Source organism: Corvus brachyrhynchos, unplaced genomic scaffold, assembly GCF_000691975.1.
Source record: "Corvus brachyrhynchos isolate BGI_N302 unplaced genomic scaffold, ASM69197v1 scaffold376, whole genome shotgun sequence".
NCBI lineage: Eukaryota > Metazoa > Chordata > Aves > Passeriformes > Corvidae > Corvus > Corvus brachyrhynchos.
Genome location: NW_008238966.1, coordinates 1,092,426 through 1,113,323, shown reverse-complemented (window position 1 = coordinate 1,113,323; position 20,898 = coordinate 1,092,426). Strand labels below are relative to the sequence as shown.

At 37.7% G+C, this 20,898-nt stretch overlaps 1 protein-coding gene across 1 annotated transcript in view; it reads right to left on the bottom strand.

The window, feature by feature from the left end:
* EDIL3 (EGF like repeats and discoidin domains 3) overlaps positions 1–20,708 on the bottom strand; it is a 178,120-nt gene extending 157,412 nt beyond the window's left edge. The window contains exons 1-2 of the mRNA XM_017738674.1: positions 20,667–20,708; positions 13,670–13,829 (exon numbers count right to left, since the gene is read on the bottom strand). Of these exons, the coding sequence (XP_017594163.1) occupies positions 13,670–13,829; positions 20,667–20,708 (202 nt within the window). The remainder of the gene's footprint in view (positions 1–13,669; positions 13,830–20,666) is intronic.
* Between the last annotated feature and the right edge of the window lie 190 nt (positions 20,709–20,898).

Genomic DNA, 20,898 nt, shown 5'->3' with positions numbered 1-20,898 from the left:
GTAGGGAAAAGACACATCTGCCATAAGAACATGGGTTTTGTGTACAAAACTAAACTCAAAAACATGGTTTGGAAAACCTGAAAACCGTGTGGTGGTGTTTTATGATGTCTTTTAATCAACATTAGTACTTAGACAAGTATAGTCTGCTGAGCCCCATGATACTCACTGTAGGCTCTCACTGAGAATATAATTTTCATCTTATTTAAATTCAAGTTGTTGGAACTGAGCTTTTCACCCTTTCTAAAGCTCTAGTCACTGCAACTGATGAACAAATAAGGAAGCAAGAATTTTTTTAATGAGTGCATATGTTACTATCATGTTGGAGAAGAACTGGGCATAAAATGTCTCAGTTCTTCAGCATATTTCTAATAACATATTACCTCTTCTTCAGGTACATCCTTTCCTGGCACCTCCCCCTTGATGGCTTTTGCTACAACACATCTGACAGTCTGGGGACTAACATACTCTTTTTTTTTTCTTGCTTTATTTTTGGGGGTTTTGTTATTATTTGTTTGGTTTTATAAAGGACATTAAATGTTCATTAGTAGCCAATTCATTTAACCTTAAATATGCATTTGAAGTTGCTTCCAGTCTATGTTGGAAATGAATCATCATCAACAAATGAGGAATTTTACGTCTGCCCCGTTTCTGTTTGCATCATGAAACACATCAGACTCCATGAAAACCCCTAAGTATGTTTACAAGCAGTTGCCACAGCAGCAGTTGATCTTTCCTCTCTAGTTTTTCCCATATCTGCATTTGGAAAGGACCAGTTGAGCAAAAACAGTCAACAGAAGCCAAATAGTTATTGCTGTTCAAACCCATGAGGAGCTACAAAAAACACTGGCTGGGAAAAGAAAGACTCTGAAATTAACAGATATCTTGGATTTCCCCAAACTCTGAAACCACAGGCATATCACTCCATACCCTATCTTCCAGAGTGAGGGATCTTACGCAGAAAAAATATCTGCAAGCCCTGGAACCTCTTTCCATGACCTTTTAGGTGGGTAAAAGGAACAAAAAATACATTATGCAGAAGACACATCTTTCATAACATATGTTTGTGTGGATGCACTGACATAAAGGGAAAGGGCCAGGAAGAGCTGTCTATGAATGGAAATGCAATATGTGAGGCGTCTCCACGAGGATTTGAAGTCTGAGAATTTGTATCCCGTTCTCGATGCAGAAGAAGCTTGTATGGCAAAACTAAACATTCCTGGATATTTTGACCGCGTTGATTAGTCTGTTAGGAAGTAAGTGTAGGACATCATTCAGGCTGGGAGAATTGGGATTGCTCAGCCTGAAGAAGAGGAGGATTTGGGGTGACCTTGTTGTGGCCTTGCAGTGCCTGAACGAGCTGACAGGAAAGATGGAGAGAGACAACTGACAGGGGATAGGGTGACAGGACACAGGGAATGGCTTCCCACTGACAGAGAGTAGGTTTGGATGAGATATTAGGAGGAATAGCTCCTCTGTGAGGATGGGCAGGCCCTGGCACAGGGTGCCCAGAGCAGCTGGGGCTGCCCCTGGATCCCTGGCAGTGTCCAAGGCCAGGCTGGACATTGGGGCTTGGGGCAGCCTTGGACAGGGCAGAATGGATGGGCTTTAAGGTCCCTTCCAACCCAAAACATTCTGTGATTCCATGATCAGAGTACTGTGCTTATGGACAGGCAAACAAAGCAGGTTGCATATGCATGTCTCATACCCATCCATTTGAAAAAAACATTAAAACCTTGCATGCATTCATGCATATTGGAATTAGATATCTGTCAAAAGCATAGATCAGAAGAGTGGAACTACACATATTTGCACCACTTATGCATGAAGTGACACATGAACCAAACAGAATCATAAATAACAAGGAAACTGAAGTGTGATTTCACCAAATTGTGAAGCTCTTGAATTCTACCTCACCCTTTTCCTAATTTCAGAGACAACAAATTAAGGTCATGTCTGAGTCAACCTTCTGAATTTTCCAGACTTCAGAATTCCCTGATTTAGAGTGGAGCCATTCCAGTGCATGTTTCAAAATGAAGATGGCATCCATAACTCTAGAGTATGCACCTCAAATTAGTATTCTAATAGTACAGATACAGCCACAGGGGAACAGCTGAAACATTAATTTCAATCATCTCATTGATTAATTTCTCCTAATATAGGAAATAATATATTGACTCTCCTAACTCATGGTGCAATGGCAGTTCTCAAGCAGGTGTTCAGCTCAAGTAATGCACGTGAAATACTAGCTCTGCAACCATAATTCAGCATGAAACCTCATGCCTTAATAATTCTGGTCATTAATATAACATAAATATGAATTAATTATTATTAATCATTATTTTATAACATCATCAAGTTGGAGAAAGCCGTACACCTGTGATACAACCTGAAAAAACCCCAGTTGAATTATTCATATGCTTCATACAGTCAGCATTTCACTTAAGTCCTCATTATTCTCGTTACCCATGAATGCACAAAAAGAAGAGCATGTGGCATGTAGCATCTTTTCACCCCAAAAGAACCACCCCAGATAATTCACTGGGTAAATGAAGGAAGAAAAGAAGGGGCATTTCAGCCTTGTCATTAACACCTGACATGAGCTGCTGCAGGACAGGTGCATCTGACTAAATAGTAATAAGTCCAGACAAAAACTAAAACCCTGAAACAGGGTAGGAAGCGTGAGACGCCCCTCTGATATTTTACTTTCTGTTATTTTGACAGATAATTTTTATAGGTAATTATTTTTTATTATATTTTATTTCATTTTCTCATATGCAATTCCCCTGCTTTCTAGATTCCTTGCAATAAAACATGCATTTTTTTTGTAGCTTAATAAGAAAAACTTTCAACCATAGAAATTATGGAGTTCCTGTGATCACATTTATATTTGGGGAAAAAAGTAAAGGAAGAAGAAACAACAACAAACCAAAACAATCATTAAGAACTAAAGGATTTAGTTATTCTCCTTACCTAGGAAAAATGTGGTTTTTAGAACAAATGAATCCCATGTTGAAACAAGTTTAAAGGTCTCATCTGATTGATATGAGCACAGTTCTTCTACATTCTACATTCTTCTAAAAAGAACAGTTCTCAATGTCCTCAACATAATAAAGGGTAAGGTGTGTTTGCTCAAGACAATACTAGTTTTATGTATTCCTGTTTACAATCTTCCATAAGTGCACTTAGTATTCTGGAACTGAACAAGAAAAAAAAAATTGTAAGAGAGTAGATATATCATTCCACAGTATTTCAAATGCTTAAGGGAATTTTGCATCTGGATGATGAACACCAAAGACCCTTAAGCAAGTGACTTAACAGAGATTTTAAATCAAAAAGGAAAAAGCATAGAAAGGAATCAGGTCACACAGAGTTATGCAGTGAAAAGAAATTTCTGAGGTACTAAATAGCAACTTTTTCCAGTTAGAAATATTAAATTTATTAGGAGAAACATTTGGGTACTCTCATTCTTCTGCTTCTGAACAGAAGTGTTTTTATTACTGGAGAAAAGCAAAAAGGTTCCTGAACTATTGCATCTGTTTTTTTAGTAACAAAGAAGTATTCCTTTAATTCATTACTTAAAAACAAGTAAACAAACACAGAGAGCAAAAAGTAAGAAAAAGTGATTCCAAAACATGATGTATTTTGCTCTGTTTAATGAGCCCTTTATATAAATAGCTTTGAAAAAAGAATCTGGTAAAACACTTAAAGGGGAAGAGAAAAAAAAAAACAAATAATGTCCATCTGTCTCTGGATCCAATATTCGGCTTTTAATTTGTGTTTCTTTTACTCTGGCACCAAATTGCATTTAGGACTTGCATTAAGTTCAACACCACCAGGTTTTCCATCTGATCATTTTTTCCTAAGAAGTATAAAATCTTCTAATCTGAATCTCCTAGGATGCCAGAATTAACATCTCATTAAAGACCAATTTGCTTTTTCAGCTAAAGAATCAGCTTCCTTCTGGCATTTTTATTTTTAGTAAGTTGCTTCCATACTGTTGAGTCACATCCTTCTACATAAAAATCCAGGAGAAAACTATATTATATCAAATGGGAAAACAAACACAGGCAGTGCATCAAGAACATTTCTTAAGTATAAATTTTATGAGAAATTGTGTTGCCTGGTCTCTTAAAAATCACCATAACTACTTACTTTGCATTAGCCAAGAAACTAAAGAAACAGGAAAATAAAGCTACCACCCCATTGCCAGCAAAACAGAAGAGTAATTAATCCTGAGCATGATAATGCTTAATGATCCCTGATCAGTAAGAATTAATAATTCCTAATGAGTGGTGTGTTTGAAAAGTATAAAAAGGCCCACAAAGCTTAATTTCTTTAGAACTGGACAAGATCACAGAGACCTCAACTATATGGCAATGATAATGGCATACATTAAAAAATGATCTAGTAATAGAAACTGTCTTAAAGGCAGTAATAATTTATTATGAACCATAAAATATGTATGGTTTCCATATGTTAACAACAATGATGATAATAATAATAATTATAATAATAGTAATATTTTAAAAGTGATGAGAGACCCATTTTAAACACCAGGACAGGGACACTGAAGAGCAAAGTCAACGTGACGTGGAACATCACAACAAACAGCCTGGCAGCTGTGTCAGTGAGTCTCACAGGCACCTGGACCACTCCAGAGGTACTTAGGGATGTGAAAATGTGCAGGATATTGTTACCAGAGTATTTATTTCATTAGATCTTGATGTGTCATGTACTCTACTGCTTTAGTCTGATGCAGCTGCTGCCCACCAAGACCTATTTGAATTACTTGAACACTTCTCTTTCCAGACAACGCTAAGACCACCTATCCAAAGAGCAATTTCCCCCTGTCTGTCAGCATAAGCTCTCCAGATTTTTATGTGCTGCCTATTTCACTGGCAGATCTGACAAAGCATAACCAGTTTATTCTACCTACTTCTTTTGAAGCTGGTTTAAAAAATACATAAGGCCATAGACACAACACATTTCTGGGAAAATGGCTCTTTTTTTTTTTTTATTCTGTTCCTTTTTCTTTCTCTTCTTCACCCAATATAACAGGGTAAAACCTTGTGGAAATGGACCTGGCTCACAAGAGATGCCTCCCTTCCAGTACACACAGCCCAGGCAGGTGCCAGCTCTTGTTTCTGGAGCACCCTGCATTTTACAGGCTCGGAACACTTCGACTTTCAAGTTCAATAACACCTGGATGGAAAGTCCACAGTTTGTCCCAGTTCTCCATGGCTTACATGCATGCTTTTCTCAATATTTCTGCATGCAAGTCTTGCCATCAGTGTTGGAGCTTTTAATCAAAACATGATGCGCTATTGAGTCCTTCATCCCTCCAACTGAAAGCAGGGTCTGGGGATGTGTTTTTGCAAATAAACCCATGCTCAAAAACCTTGTTTTTCTTTGCAAGGTCTCATCCTGGGCAGTAGGCCTGCCAACAAGAGCCTGGATGTTTTCCATTTGTCCTTCTAATTAGACACATAAAATTCATAAAATCTCCTTCAGAGTGTACCACTGGTCACCCTCTAATGTGTGACCAGAACTGCTTATCCCTGGCCAGTTTGTACTTTCAAATAACAAATTTGGGAACAGAAAAATAAGAAATGTGATATGAATTCCAGCATAGGGTTTATTTGACAGGGCATTTCTCATTCAGGAATTAAAGTTTTCACTACCTACAAACATTGTGTGTGGTCGTATTGAGATCAGTGGTACCGCATACACTTTTAAGGTCTGTCATGTATTTCAAAATACTGTATACAGGAAACATTCTGATTAAACCTAACTATTGTATGAACGATGTTTTTTTACAATTGGCAGCAGCATTCTGGGCTGCATTAGGCAGAGCACTGTCAGCGGGTTAGGGTGTGTGATCCTTCTGTCTGCCTACAATAAGACACATCTGCAGTGGTGTGTCCAGCCCTGGGACTCCCCAGGACAAGAGGCTCAAGGACATTGTGGAGCAAAGGGCAAGAGATGGAGAAGGAACGTAGGGATTTTTCACACAAAGAGGCATCAACAAGGCCATGTCCATCAGAGGTGAATTCATGATCCCGCTTTGCTCAGAGTTTGTTGGGTCACACCTGGAGCACTCTGCCCAGGTTTGGTCCCTGTTGTGATGGAGAGGGCCCAGAAAAGGGCCACAAAGAGGATCCAAGGGCTGGGAAGTCTCACAGGTGAGGAAAGGCTGAGAGACCTGGGTTTGTTCAGCCTTGAGGAGAGGAAGCTGAGGGGAGCCCTCCCCACACGTTCCACTGTTTAAAGGGTGGCCACAGAGGAGGTGGAGACTCCCTTTGTACACGGAGCCACACGGAAAAGACAAGGGGTAAGGGGTCCCAGGGACTCCTGGCGAGGCTCTGATTGGACACAAGAGGAACAATTTTCAATCCTTTCAGGCATGACAATCACCCACTGGAGTAATCTGTCCAGGGAAGTGATGGACTCCCCAACACTGGACATTTTTAAGATTCAGCTGGGCAGGGCTCTGGCCCATCTTGCCTGGACCATGATTTTGCCAAGAAAGTTTGACCCAGATGATCCTTGAGGTCCTTTCCAACCTGGGATTCTGTGAATCTGGGAATACCCATTATTGCACCCTCGTCACCAGTTGTGACTCGAAACCTTATTTTCACAACAGATTTGCTGGCAATCAACACCAAAGGCAATTGTTTTGGCAGAAATATTGTAAATTATGCCTTGCAACATTTTCTGCCCTGCAATCAATGCCATTTATCAAGTTATTCCACTCTCATGCATTCAGACCACTCAATTTAGATTTCTGTGCATTATGCACTTTTCAGCCTACCCAGAAACGAAACATTGGGGCCTAATTTTTCAAATTATTTTTATTAATATGTATTGATTGCTTTTAACAGAGTTCTGTAACCTGTGAGAACATCTTGATTACGTGATAATTTCTGTTTTAAAAATGTGGTTTGCAGCTAACTCCACATAAAACCACTGTTATAACAGAAATGTGAAGCTGTAGGCTTCAGAATAGAACACTGAGGAATGCCCTCAACATGCTGAACATGCAACTGCTACAGACTTACTAAGAGGAAAGTCACCAGTCTACATCCAAACTACAAATTCTTATTATAAGGAAAGGAAGAAGGAAGTGGGGTTTAGTGAATACCTTGGGGATGTTTCCCACTGGAAGTAAACAAACAGAAATCACGTTCCCACAAAATCAGCTTTGTTTTAATTGGGAGCCGCGTTGATGGGGCCCTGCTCCTCAACCACTTTCACCATTCAGGAGAGGAAGTCTGAACATTTCAAAGAATGTCTCCAGCAATAAGCTGCTGCTTAAGAAAACTCACACCTTCCATCTTTGCCTATGAGGAAAGAAATCAGCACAGAATCCAAATAAGTACCATAGAGAAAGCCCTGCAGAAAAGAATCTGTTTTCTATCCCTCCCCTCCCACTCTCTCGCTCTTTTCCCAGAAGAACCTAACCTCTGACCATGGAACCTGATTATTCTTGCTGAATTCAAATAAACACAGGCCCATCTCACCTCTGATGTTAAACTTCTTTTACCAACAGAACCATTGAAATTGTTTTTGAGAGTGAGAATATCAGCAAAAAGATAATAATTTCCTTTGCAATTTTTCCAAATAATAAATCAGTATCAAGTGTAAAGCATGACAGTTCACAGCCATATATTAAAGTCTACCTGCTGACAATAAGAAACGTGGCAAATGAGTCACTTGCATAGATTTTGCTAATATAGGAGTACATATAATCAATTTGGGTGACACTTACACCCAAAGCAGTGAAAATAGATGCTGAAATCTGGAGTCCACACTCTGTTTCCCAATATCCTGGGCAATCTGCACCTAGGACTGTATTGCACTAGGGAGAGGAGTGCCAGCAGGCCAAGGGATGTGATTATTTCCCTAAAATCAGACTGTCAAGCTGGAGCAGAAAATAGAAATAAAGACACCAGAGCCAGGGACTTCTCAGTGGTACATAGTGACAGCACAATGAGAAAAAACTAAATTTCAAAAAATTACACTTAAATATATTTGGGGTTTGGGGGTTTATCTGTTTGTTTCCTTGCTTTTTTTCCCTGCGCAGGTGATCAAACACTGGTACAGATTGCTGTGACAAGCTGTAAAATCTCCACTTCTGGAAATATTCAAAATTCAACTGGACACAACCCTGAGAAATCTACACTCCTGGATTATCCACTGAGAGGTGGGGTTAGGCTATAGACCTCCACAGTTGCCTCACATCTTCAACTATTCTGATTTTGTGAGTGCCAGTGCTTTTATTTGTATTATTCAGGCCACCTAATTTACAGATAAAGTGAATACTTTCATATCAGTTGCAAACTAGATGCACATGATGTTAAGTAATTGGAATTCTTTTGTAAGAGTGCATTCATTTCACCATTTCCACCTCGGAAAATCCATTAGTACATATGTTCAATGTGTGGTGCAAACAACCCTCCTTATAAAAAAAAATCACATATTGTTAAGTGACACTAAACCGTGCCGTAAATCAAATCCCTCCTGGTGGGAGAGAATATTTTAAAGTCCTTGCAAGGAGTTTCAAAGAATAAACCCAGACTTTTCCTGGAGTTTCAATGCTTCCAGATAGTTGTTTATTGTCTTATCTGAGGAACTGAGCCACTAGCGTGACCCAGGCATAACATAGAGAACAGAAAGCAGGAGAGAAGTCCAATTATCAAGATTTACACAGTCTTTTAAAGATATTTTAACCAATAGTCACTAAAAACGTATATTATTTTTTCACTTTCCTACCAATTATTCAGTAACATAGCCAGGAACTGTGGAATTCTCTATCCAATCATTCCAAACTACTTTTACTTCAGAATATGGAGTGGTAGAAGAAGGAGAAGGAGGTTTAGAGAACAACAACAACCCTCCATTTTGATATTTTTTACTCTCATCTATTTACTACAAAGAGAAGCCCAAAACCTTTAAATTTTTCACCCTGTGACAATCTTACATAGTAGTCTATCACCTAATTCACACCATTGTATTTTCTAGTTCTTGTCTGATCGTTGGTAATTTCTTCCAAAGTTGGAGGTAAAACAATGTTGTTCAGGGGGGTAAGAACCCTTAAAAACAGGCAGAGAAATATTCTGGGCACTCTGGGTTCCTACAGTTAAGACTATAAAAGCATCTATGAAATCATTCAGTCATTTCCAATCATGGCATTGAAAAGCATCTACAAGACTGACTGGAAATGAGTGACAGGAATTTTTTCTGTACTAATTTATTTCAGAAGCCCTTGTCCTGTCAGTGCAGAGGTCAGGAAAGCAGAAGTAGACTCTTAGGTTGTGCAAATAAAGCCACAAAGCAAACAAATCACAGCACGCTGGGCCTAATCCAGCTCACTGAATTTTTTATTTAACAGCAGGAAAAGGGAAGAACCCCTTTGATTCCTGCATTTCTGGCTGAGAGACAGCAGCTGTCAAAGAAATAGTTTACTTTGGATACTGGAAAGACTGAACTGATATAGAAAACTGCAATGTACTAAGCAAGGAACCCCACAATCACTTCTTAATCACTTGGCAGAATAAAGATGTTGTGGAAAACTGGCACGTCTGGTTTACCTTTCAACCCTTCTCCCTTCGCTCAGTCTCCATGCTGCACTTAGACCCAACATCCCTTGATCATCAACTACAAGATCATTAACTTGCTCTTCCACCCTTCCAAAATGCACACAGGCATTTTTACCATGTTTCTCAATAATGAGATCCTCTCAGTGAGTATTGAGAGCTGACATAAAAGTCATAGACACTTTCCAAAAGGATGCTAGCAGCCTATTTGACATCTGTTAGGTTTTTTCACTTAAATAAACTAAACATGTTCACCAGTTTATCCTCTCAGACAGTTATTGAATTTCAGATTTGGAAGATCAAAACCGAGTAGTTTTAAGATGCTCAGAATTCAAACATGAACGTGGTCACTCATGGAGCATGCTCTCATTGCCTTATGGCATAATAAACCTACCTGCTCTTTTTTAGTCATTAATGTTGCATTTCTCCCCCCATTTTCCCTTATGCACACACTAAACAAAGCAGGAGGAATTTTTATTTCAAAGAAAACTTCCCCCAGTGTCATTTCATAGCTCCCCTTTTGTGCTGTCCATGGCTAACTAGTCACCCAAGTTGACAGGCAGCACATTAAGAATTTTCCTGAGCAGAATTCATTAAAGACTCTTATTAATTGTCTGTAACAGTTGTTGTTTATTGTACTTCTGTAATTTACATTATTCCTGAGAATTGCTCATGAGTTATTTAAAAGATGTGAAGTCTGTCAACTTCTCTGCAATGCATTTCAATGCCAATATTAATTACTTGAAAATTATTTTGTTTCAATTTACATTAAAATTAATGCTTCCATATACGTGGACAGGTGTCTGCTGAAGAGTTAACTCACACCATAGTGTTCTTATCATCTTTGGAAAACATCCTGCTATTTGGAATGTTTCATATAATCACCTTTTATCTGTTTAGATAAATCCTTCTCTACCTCGCTGGAGGATGTGTTGTACAGAAAACAACTAAAACAGACATTTTGCTGCCTGTCTCTATTTTATTCTCTGCCAGTTTATCAGGTATTTAAAATCTGTTAGAGCACTGAAAAACCTGGCTGCACAAATAAGGGGGATATTACAGATCTATCACCTCCACTCAAGTCTTTTAGCATGGCTAGGTATAGTATATAAGTAAATATTGGAAGTAAAGTGGGATTGTCATTAACAAAAGAGTGGGATTAGCAATTTAAAATATACAAATTAGTATCACAAGCATTTTATATAAATTTTGGTTTAGGCACACTCAAAGTTACAGGGTCAGAAAAAAGTTAAATATGGCAGAAAAATAATATTTTTCCATGGGTAAATTTGTAAAAACACATTATCAACTAATCTTCTTAGCTTGAAATTGGTACTATGGTCAATATCAGGTTGTTTTAAATTTTAGTTCTGTTAAGGTAATAAAGGGAGTTGCATTCTTGCATATCCATGCAGCTCCCAAACTGTCTTGAATCTATGTTGATCTATTTAGGGAAGAATTCTGCCTAAATATTTGATCTTCCTGGGTACTTGTATGCATCTATTTTTTTTTTCCTCTGCATAGTTCACGACTTGCTGTCTGAATGGGATTGCCTTTTATTTACCCACATTAATGCATGATTAAGTAAAATCCCTGTTGTCTTTTACTGTGAAAATCCTCCTGTTTAAGGTATGTTCCTTGAAAAATTTATGACTTCCCAGCTGGCGCCCAGAGTTCAACAGTGCATCCTGTCACTGAACGAAGTCTGATGGTCTCTAATGAGGGGGATGCAGAGAACACTCAGCTTCTTTTAAAATTTTCTGTACAGCTCTTTTGAGGGAGACAGAGTGACAAAGGCTCTTCTCTGTGTTGTTTTTTTTTCCTCACCCTCCTCTTTTCTTCCTACGTGGTACCTCTTGACATCCTGAATACCAATTTTTAACCAACTAAGTGTTTTCAACTACACAGAAAATTGTCAAGAAGCCTTTTTGAGATATGAGGGATTAAGAGATTAGCTTTTCGGCAAAAACTCATTAAAAAGCCAAAGAGGAGCAACCTTTGCAAGCATTCCTTCTTAGATCTTACATCTAATAAACACTCTTAGTAAAAGTGATCATTCAGGGTCTTGCACTCCTGGGCTCCTCTAGACCCACCTTACAACATTATTTTGCTTGAAACACTTCAGTATTGGAATTAATGGAATCTGATTGACTAACAGCTTATATTAATTGTCATCATTTCCATAGGAAAAAAATCAAATTATTTTCCAGAAATACCATTTTTTTTCCAGTGGCTTATATGACTGTGTATACAGGGGTACAAAATTCAGAATAATATTTTACTGAAAAGTAAGAGATTATTTTAAAATCTATTTTTATAGTTTTTAACACGGCCAGACTGAATCCATACGTGTAGCAAACAAGACAAACATAAACTAAATTAACATTCTAGATTAGTTACTACAGGAATATTAATAAGTTCTTTACTTAAACAATGTTGTCCAGCAAATATTCCCCATGGATTGAAAACTAGAAATGCAACATCCTGCTTGTGTAAGTGCTGTGATTGCCACATATTGTCAAGTTATTTACTTATGCTTTACTCTGTTTACCAAACTGAGTTTTAGTTGAAGTGCTTGAAGATTTCAGTTAAGTATATGTGTATTTTTTAAAGCCCTATTAATGCTCATCTGCCAATTACAGTAGCAATTATCACAATATGATTTATTCTCAGATTCACTCATGCCTGGCATCCTCCCACTTATGTGCCATGCAATTTTGTGCCAGCCAATTACACAATAAACCCAAAAGTTTCCTGAAGTGAAGCCATGTCTAGGCCATCTTAGGGTAGCATGACCTATATACATAGGATAAATTCAAGCAGGGGTAAAAAATATAGGGAGACGGATGGAAAATAGGATTTGAGGCAGTGTCTCCCGGCTTCTTGTGTGGCTTCATCGAGGCAACAAGCACCTCCTTGTGCAACTCAAATTTTAGGTGGTAACCACCTACAATGACATTTTAGAGTCAGAAAAAAGCACAGCTGGTGCCTGAAGTTGGTTGTTCTCCCACAGGAAGTAACTCCATTTGTTTGCAGGAAATTTAAGTTAAGGGGAATCAAATGAAATCCAAAATTCCTCTAAAACTGCATTGTGGACATGTAGAATTCACTCTCAAAACAGCAGTAGCATCATTTTCAGGAAAGAAAATGAACAAAAGAAACCCCATAAATAAAAGAGCCCTGTGTTTCTAAGTTTTGCTCCCTTTATCTCATGAGAGAGATATACTTAATCCTCAGAACAGTGTACCCAGGTTCTCCCTGCATAGTTTTTATTTATTTATTAAAAAATGAGAACCACACAGATTTAGGACAGTTGCAGTGTCGAGCCCAGCTGTGACAGTTCCAATATTTTGCACTGTAAACATATTTTTATGCCTTCTTTGGGATTATACAAGAGCTCAATGAACTTTCAGTGAACTATCTACCATATTTTCCTTCAGATTCTGATTTTCGTCTCAAGTTTTGTTAAGATGGAGGCCTGACCTGCTGGATGTTTTGGATCTACCACTGACATTTGTGTTTGCTCTGTGTCAAGTGCACATCACAAAATTTCAGTACATTTGACTTGTGCTCTATGCACTCATCTAATGATTAATTAGAGCCTCCAGATGGGTAATTATTTTGAAATTCAAACAAGTGACTACTATGTGTTATTCTGGTTTTCTCCTATGCTGTTCCTGTCTCTTCATTTCCATAAGAAATTAATCTTTACTCTGGACATCAGCATAAAACTATTGGAACGGAGGCTTTGAAAGGGCACTGGTTGCAGAAGGATACATAGAATTATCTGGAATGGATCTTTGAAAAATGTTGGTCACTTGTAAGTCACCACAATGGACTTTTTGTGAAGTGGAGCACTGGACTTCTCTCAGCAACAATGTTCTCAGACGCTCTTTCAACTTTCTGTTAATTATTATAGAGATGTCTATGGCACAGATATAAGGTTAAAAACCCAATAATGATCAACATAACAACCCCATCACCCCACAAGACACCATGGACAGGATCACTACTTGGTCAGCCACAGATTAATGGGGCTCTTGAGTTATTTCAGCAAGTAAATTTGCACTTACCGACCTCCACAAGGCTGGAGCAGTTGGGGTCTGTGAAGCCCTCGGGACACTCGCAGGAGTAGAAGTCGTCGTTCAGCCCCGACAGACAGATGCCACCATTCTGGCAGGGGTTGGAGTCACACACGTCCGCTGTGGGGCACAGGGAAAGGAAAACAAGGTTCTTGTAGAAAAATCACCAAAAGTTACGCACAGGCTGTAAAAGTGGCCGATTTTTGTTAACCAAATAATGGCAAACTCTATGTCCTTTGAATGACTTTTGGCTGACTCAATTTTGTCTTTATTTAAGAGCACACCTCCACATAATCGTCTTTCCCTAATCTTCCACTCCGTAAAATGTGATAGCCTTAAACTCAATTCATTCTCAAAAGACAATAGCAAGCAGCATTTTTTTACTTTTTTGTAACTTGAAGACAGTCAGGATATCTACAGATTGCATTCTGTCACCATTGGGATAACTGGAAGCAATCCTAAAGAACCCCCTAGGCTTTGGTCAACTTCAATTTAACACTTTTTCTCAGATAATTAACCTTATATTGACATGAATTTTATTTATCTCAATCTTCATCTTGAAAGGCAGATTTGTGCTCTCTATTACTCATCATTGTATTTAAAAATAACAATATTTTGTGCAGTAGATACATCTGAAAGAAAGATCTACAGATAAATCACTATTAGAAAAAAGAACTTTTTTTTTTTTCTAATTGAAAATTGCCAGATTTTTGCCATGTCATTGCAAAGAGTTAGAGAAATTAATTTGGTTTATGTCAGCAGTACTGACATTAGAGCATGTTTTGGATTATATTGGCAGTAAACTCAAAACTCAGGATTTCAACACCTTTCGTGCACATGAATTTCAGATTAATCCTTGGTGGGAAAATTTCCCATCTAACTGTTGGTTAAGAAATTTAACTGATGCACGAAACTGCCTTTTTGAATTCTGTGCATCAGTTGCACAGAAAAACTGCAGTTGTGCAGTAGTTTGCCAGATTATTTGTAATTTTGTTTATTTTTTTGTCAGCTTTAGGGTGTCTTCATGACACAGAGAACTATCATGTACTTGATATTAACAGTTTTGTCTTGAAGACTGTCCATCTGATGGAGAAGCAAAGCTGTTTGAGAACAGTAAATGATATTTCCTAGCTGAATTTAAATAAGTCAAGGCTTCTCATTTTCTGTTTTTGTTGCATTATTGGGGTAGCAAAGGATGCTTGTTTATTACTTTATGGGGCTTAGGCTATTGGTTGTGAAAGAACAGCTACTATTAAATGAATGCTCTGACAAATGTATTCCCACACCTCTAATTAAATTAATAAACTAAATAGCATCTGGAGCAGGAACATTTATTATGCAAATCTGTATGGATATTCTGATAAAAATGAGAGAGGATATTTTCTCTACATATTTCCTGATTTGGTGTCCTTCTGATTTCAATTATGCCATTGTTGTAAAAGGAAAACAGACAAAACACTGTTTGCATTTGTAAATTTTGTGTTGAACGACAAGCAGAATGCACACCCAATTTTACATTATATTTCCAGAAAATGAAATCCCCTGCAATTACCAAAGTGTGGACAGTCAACCGTGTGGTTTTCATGGGTCTGAAAATTCCTGTTGGCTTTTTCAGTCTGAAATAAAGTGACCCGACCTACAGTTTGGGACTAATAAAGCAGATGTTTTCCTCTGTCAACAGCCATTTATTTCCATGTTCAGGAAATAACTGCACTAATTGCTCTTTTGACCCACCACCTTGGCCTGTCAGTCACTAGTGCAGTTTTTGCAATATCATTATACCACATCACAGAAATAAAGTGAATACATAGGATATCAAAAAAAAAAAGGGTTTAAAAACAAGGGAGAAAACACAAGGAACAAAAAGTTCCAACCAAAAAAAAAACACCCCCAAAAAACCAAAACCAAAAAATAAACAAAACAAAAAAACCCCCGACCTCCCCAACCCTAACTTGTCTCATTCACATAGTGCTAATGAGGACTAAAGAGGAAAAGTCTATACTTTAAACAACAATGGTTAAATTATATCATAGTATAAAATCAAATATGATATAGTGAGGAAATGAAAGGCTCCACAATTCTACTTAAATGAGGTACCAGGTTCTGCAAATGTTGAAATGTATCAGAAGTCACGTAAAATGTTATCTCCCTTATTTATAGCTTATTGTCTGTGAAATTGTGCTGAACAAAATAAATATCACTTTGGAATCAAGAATATTCTCCTTGATTTACATTTAGTGCCTCTTGAGAGGACATTCATGTTGAAATATTGAAACCTAATTTGTTATACATTCCACTCAGTTTGATCAACAGAACTTGATTTTGACGGCTCTGTTATTAGTGAGAAAAGCTGATATGAGTGCATTTGGTCTTAACACAACTGACAAAGGTATTTGTTACCATTAAAATGTGACACAGCTTTTGACACCACAGTGGTTTTATAATTTAACCTGAGAGATTTTTGGAATGGAAGAGTAAAATAAACCCAAAAAAGGAAATATATAATTTACAATAAATCTTGCAGGAGTGTGCTCTGTGCTGATGGCTTTCCATGGTGATTGGCAATATGCTGTTTGTGTAACACACCGTATAATTTGACAAATTTCTTTAGATTAAACAAACATTCCAAGAGAAATTCAGTTATTAAAAAAAAAAAATCAAAAGACAAATTATTATGGTACTTTTATTAAGACATTCTGAAAGGATTCTAGTAAGAGTCAATGTCAAATAAAAACAGTAATTCATGTTTGTCTTTCCTATGTCTGAGTAACCTTGCACATTTCTTTATGTGGCCACTCAAGTGTAAAAGAGAGTCTGAAGACTGTACATAAACCTTTGATACTTGATTTAGTATCAAATGGTATTAAATCTGTGGGATTTTTTTATTATTATTTTTCTGCACATCTTTAATTTCTTCAGAACATTTTGAAGTCAAATAAGTCCTTTAGGGAATTGTCCATCCTCTCTTTGGAAACCATGGTTGGTTAAGAATAAAAAAAAAAGCATGACAAAAAGAATAAAATCAAAGCGATCCATCCAAACCCAAAATTAAAATTTTAATTAAGAACCCTCCCTAATTCTCCAAACTTGGGAAAAATTATATAGCAAAACTCAAATTAAATGGTGATATATTTGCTCTCTAATAAAAACTAGGAATTTTTTTTTAAGGAATATGATGGTTTTTGCCCACAGTGAATAACTCAATCAATGAACCTGGATCTTTTTCATTAAAAGCATCCAGAGAAAAACCGTTCTGTAAGTCCATCATACTCCTTTGCATGTGTTCACATAACTACTTTTAAGCCACGTCCTTCTCAATAAAATGCTGGGTGTACAACTATTGCTTGTTTCCACATGCAGGTAGTGGTGGGGAGTCAGGCAGAAGTTGTATACCCGCTCTTTGCTGAACTTTAAACATTTATACAACACATTTTTTTAATCCCATAAAACCCCACGAAACATTGCGTGATTCCTGACTGAGGAGTTCAATCCTTTGCCTGACAGCAAAGGACAGCCTGAAAGAAGGCACCCAACCCTTGTGTATAAATAATGCAGCACTCTGTGGTGTTAACAGCTAGCCCATCAATTCTTGTCAGGAACAGAAATTCACAGTTTATGAAAACAACTTGTGTGATATGAAGGCTGAAGAAGATGTGCAGAGGGAGAAGTCCCATCCCACAGCCACCTGCCCCTTTGTAAAGCACTCATTCTAAAACCAGACAGACCAGCCAGCTGCCATTGTTATACACTAATTAATTTGCAGTGAAAAATGAAAAATACGAAAAAGAGTTAATTATTCCAACTTAAAACTCTTCACTATTTAGTGTTATCTTTTCTGGGACAGAAAGACCTGCCAAAAGCTAAGGTCCTATATCAGGCATGAGAGAAGCATTCCAGTCCCCATGAACAACATCATTAGCCTGAAATGGAGAAAATTTCCCTCAACTACCTTATAACACCTAGAAGGATAACTATTAGGATTTCTGGCAGAAGTGCTGCTCTGGGAGACATTGGCTTGACACAATGATCTGATGATAAAGAAAGAAACCCACCTTCAAAAAATCATGGAGATTCACAACGTTTCCAAACTGTAATGACAGAAGCAGTTGAATAATGACCATTCAGGTGTTTGGGCCACATTTCCTTCTACAATTTAGAAATAGAGCACATTCTGTGAAATAGCAAGTGTGGATGGAAAAATTCCACTGCCTTTATTCTTTCATGTAATGGGCATTAAATATAAAGATGAACACATTGAGTATACCTTATATAATGAGGCAATGAAATATACAGCAGCTGGTACTGAGCTAAATGTGCTGATGCTGTGGCTGCAAAGAGAATGATACATGAGTTTATGGTGTTAGATGCACAGATTTCTAGGGAGACACAAAGCTTTTCACTGGTATTCTTTACAGTGTCTGTTTTAAAAGTTCAAGCTTTTGGTTCCACCATTGATGGGAAGAGGAGGGCCATAATTTCTATCTAAAACAGCAGACATAATTGTACTCAATTTCCTGTGTGGCTACAGGAAATATGGCTTATTTTGAAAGCGCTTTCAGAAGAAATAAAAATAATGGCCATTCGTTTTCATGAGAATGAAACTTGTTCCAAAGGAGAAATCTCCAGGCAGCACCAAAAAATAAACAGCCCAGGAAATAACCAGTCAACAGAAATCTGGTCTAGATATAGCAAAAACAAGCACCAGTTCTGAAGCCCAGAAGAGCACCTAAACTTCAGAAGAAGACTGAGAAAGTACTTGCTACTTGTAGCATTTTCACGTTAAAATCAATTTTCAGAATAAGAGCCTTAATAGTTTCCTGATTTACAGAATCATCTGCAGTGTCCAAGTTCACACCTATTTCTCCACAGCTGAAGCACCACTGAGAAGCAGAACCATAAATCATGTTGAAGACACACCTGTGCAGAGATACAAAGCGTGAACATAGAAACAGATGAGCTCTGCAGCTCTTTTTAAGAAATTTGTAAGCTGTTTCTTCAGATTTAATGGCAAAGCAGCTAATTTGTTTCTCCTGAGGTAAAAAAGACAGTTGCAATAATTAAATTGTCTCATTTATTATTTGAAAAATAAGGTTTCTAGATACCAATAGCTCATCTACCAGCTTCTGCTTCTTTTCTTGGCTGATTTGCTTATTGTGCAGGTAGAAAGTTCAGCTAAATTTCTAGCTGGAACATTCATGGCAGAGTGCCTCAATGGTTTTAGAAAATGCATAAAATGATAACATCAACTTTGAACGTCCACTTGCTGGATAGGAAAACTACAGGAGAATGTAAATCAGAATAACCAATCCATGATTTTATCTCACAAATATCAAGGTAGTTACTTCTGGAAGCCTCTGGCATGAAGAGACTCCACGCAGTTAAGCTGTAGCTTGTAGTTCTGGTGGAGAACTGCAATGTATTTGTTGTAAACCAGGTGTAAAAATTTTTTTAGAATTTTAACTTTTTCTGGGCTTGTAATCTGAGGGGATGCACCGGCTGATTTCTCAAGACCTGAGATGGCATTACAAAAAGAAAGCCAGATTATTCTAAGCAGAGAATTGTCATTTGAATCCTGGGTGAAGATAAAGTGCTGACTTAAGATTTGGATTTAATCTAATAGTACAACACTGTAAAAATGTGTCCCTACTTCAAGGCTTAGAATAGAGCCCTATAGTAATGTCTGCAGAGATTAATTTCTATCATAATAAATCCCCTTCTGCCTTAAAAAAGTATAATCTCTTGCCTTTCTAAAGGTCTGCACCATGAGCTACTTTATTAATTTGAATGTGAAAGAGCAGCAGGTCACTGCACTTCAGCCTGCTGTGTTATAGACCTTTTAAGCATCTGATGTTTGACAATATGAAACACAAGTAGAAACAGAAAACAGCTTAAAAAGTAAACTCCTCTCTTTTCCACAGGTTACAGAGAGTTCATTTCTATGCCAACAGGCTCTGCAGGGAGAAAAAAAGATGAACTATTCCTGTCATATCACATCTTCATTAGTAAAAAATGGATCAAAAACGATTAAAGGGGGAACGTGGTTATATAACACAGTTCTGAATATTTTTACAACTTGTGGGAAATCTTTCATGCACAGGCTGCCGTGTGGATTTGAGGAAAGCTGCCACCAGTCGAGACAGAGTTTCATCAAAGGCAAGGAGAGATATTCCCCTGCCTGCTCAGCTGACGGCACCAGTGACACACCACCCCCGGCACCCAACCCCAGCCAGCAGCAGAGATGCTTCCTGCAGAATCAGGGAGAAGGAACAAAAATGCCTTTAATGAGGATACCCTGATCAACACAGCCTCCCACATCTCTTCTCTCTGCATGCTCAACAGAGCTGGCAAAAATTACCCAGGCACTCCTTTCATGCATTCCTTTGGTTCTGGCTGTCGCTCACCTCAGCTGTGTTCATACAGGGTTTTGCCACTTGCTAAGACTCAGGTGAATAAATCTGTGTTCCTGCACCTGTTCACACCTATGGAGTGAAAGGGGTTCGTGAAAAGGGAATGAATAAGACCCAGACTGGAGACTCTCCACACGAGACACTTAGGATAAACTGTCTCTCCATTATTTTTTGGTTTTGTTCAATTAAAATTTTCGGAAGAGATGACGAGTCATGATGGAAATACCTTATCATTTCCAGTCACTTGTCCTTTACTTTTAAATCTGATCAGGACATTTTTAGCATTGTGTTCACTTGAAATGTCTCAGTTAATAAAATATTCATATTTCTTGCCCACCCCATTTTCCACAGAGGAACAATGCATACATATATTTTAATTGTTAGCACAATCGTTCAAAATTAACACTTCTAAGTGATTATGTTCTTCTCTAGACAGGTGAAATCTCCCTTCCTTCTTGTTCTTATGGACTGAGAGCATTCAGATGCACATATTTTTACTGGTCTTGACAGTGCTCTTTCCACTTTCTGCTTTCACTTCATCAGTGAAGCAAGAAGACTTCAAACAAAACCCTAACACTTACTGTGGATTTATCGCTTTGAAAATTCCCAATTTTTGTCCACATCTTAGATCCTGTTTTTGCCTTTCCATTTCTGTTTTTTATGATCCGCAGCATTTCAGGTTGGCAATTTGGAAGAACCAGGGTGTGTGTCTATGTTTGTGCATACACACACATATATTTATCTCCACATTTTTATATTTATACATTCTTTATATATATGGAAATGAAAGTGGTTTGTCCTTCCTTTGTTTTC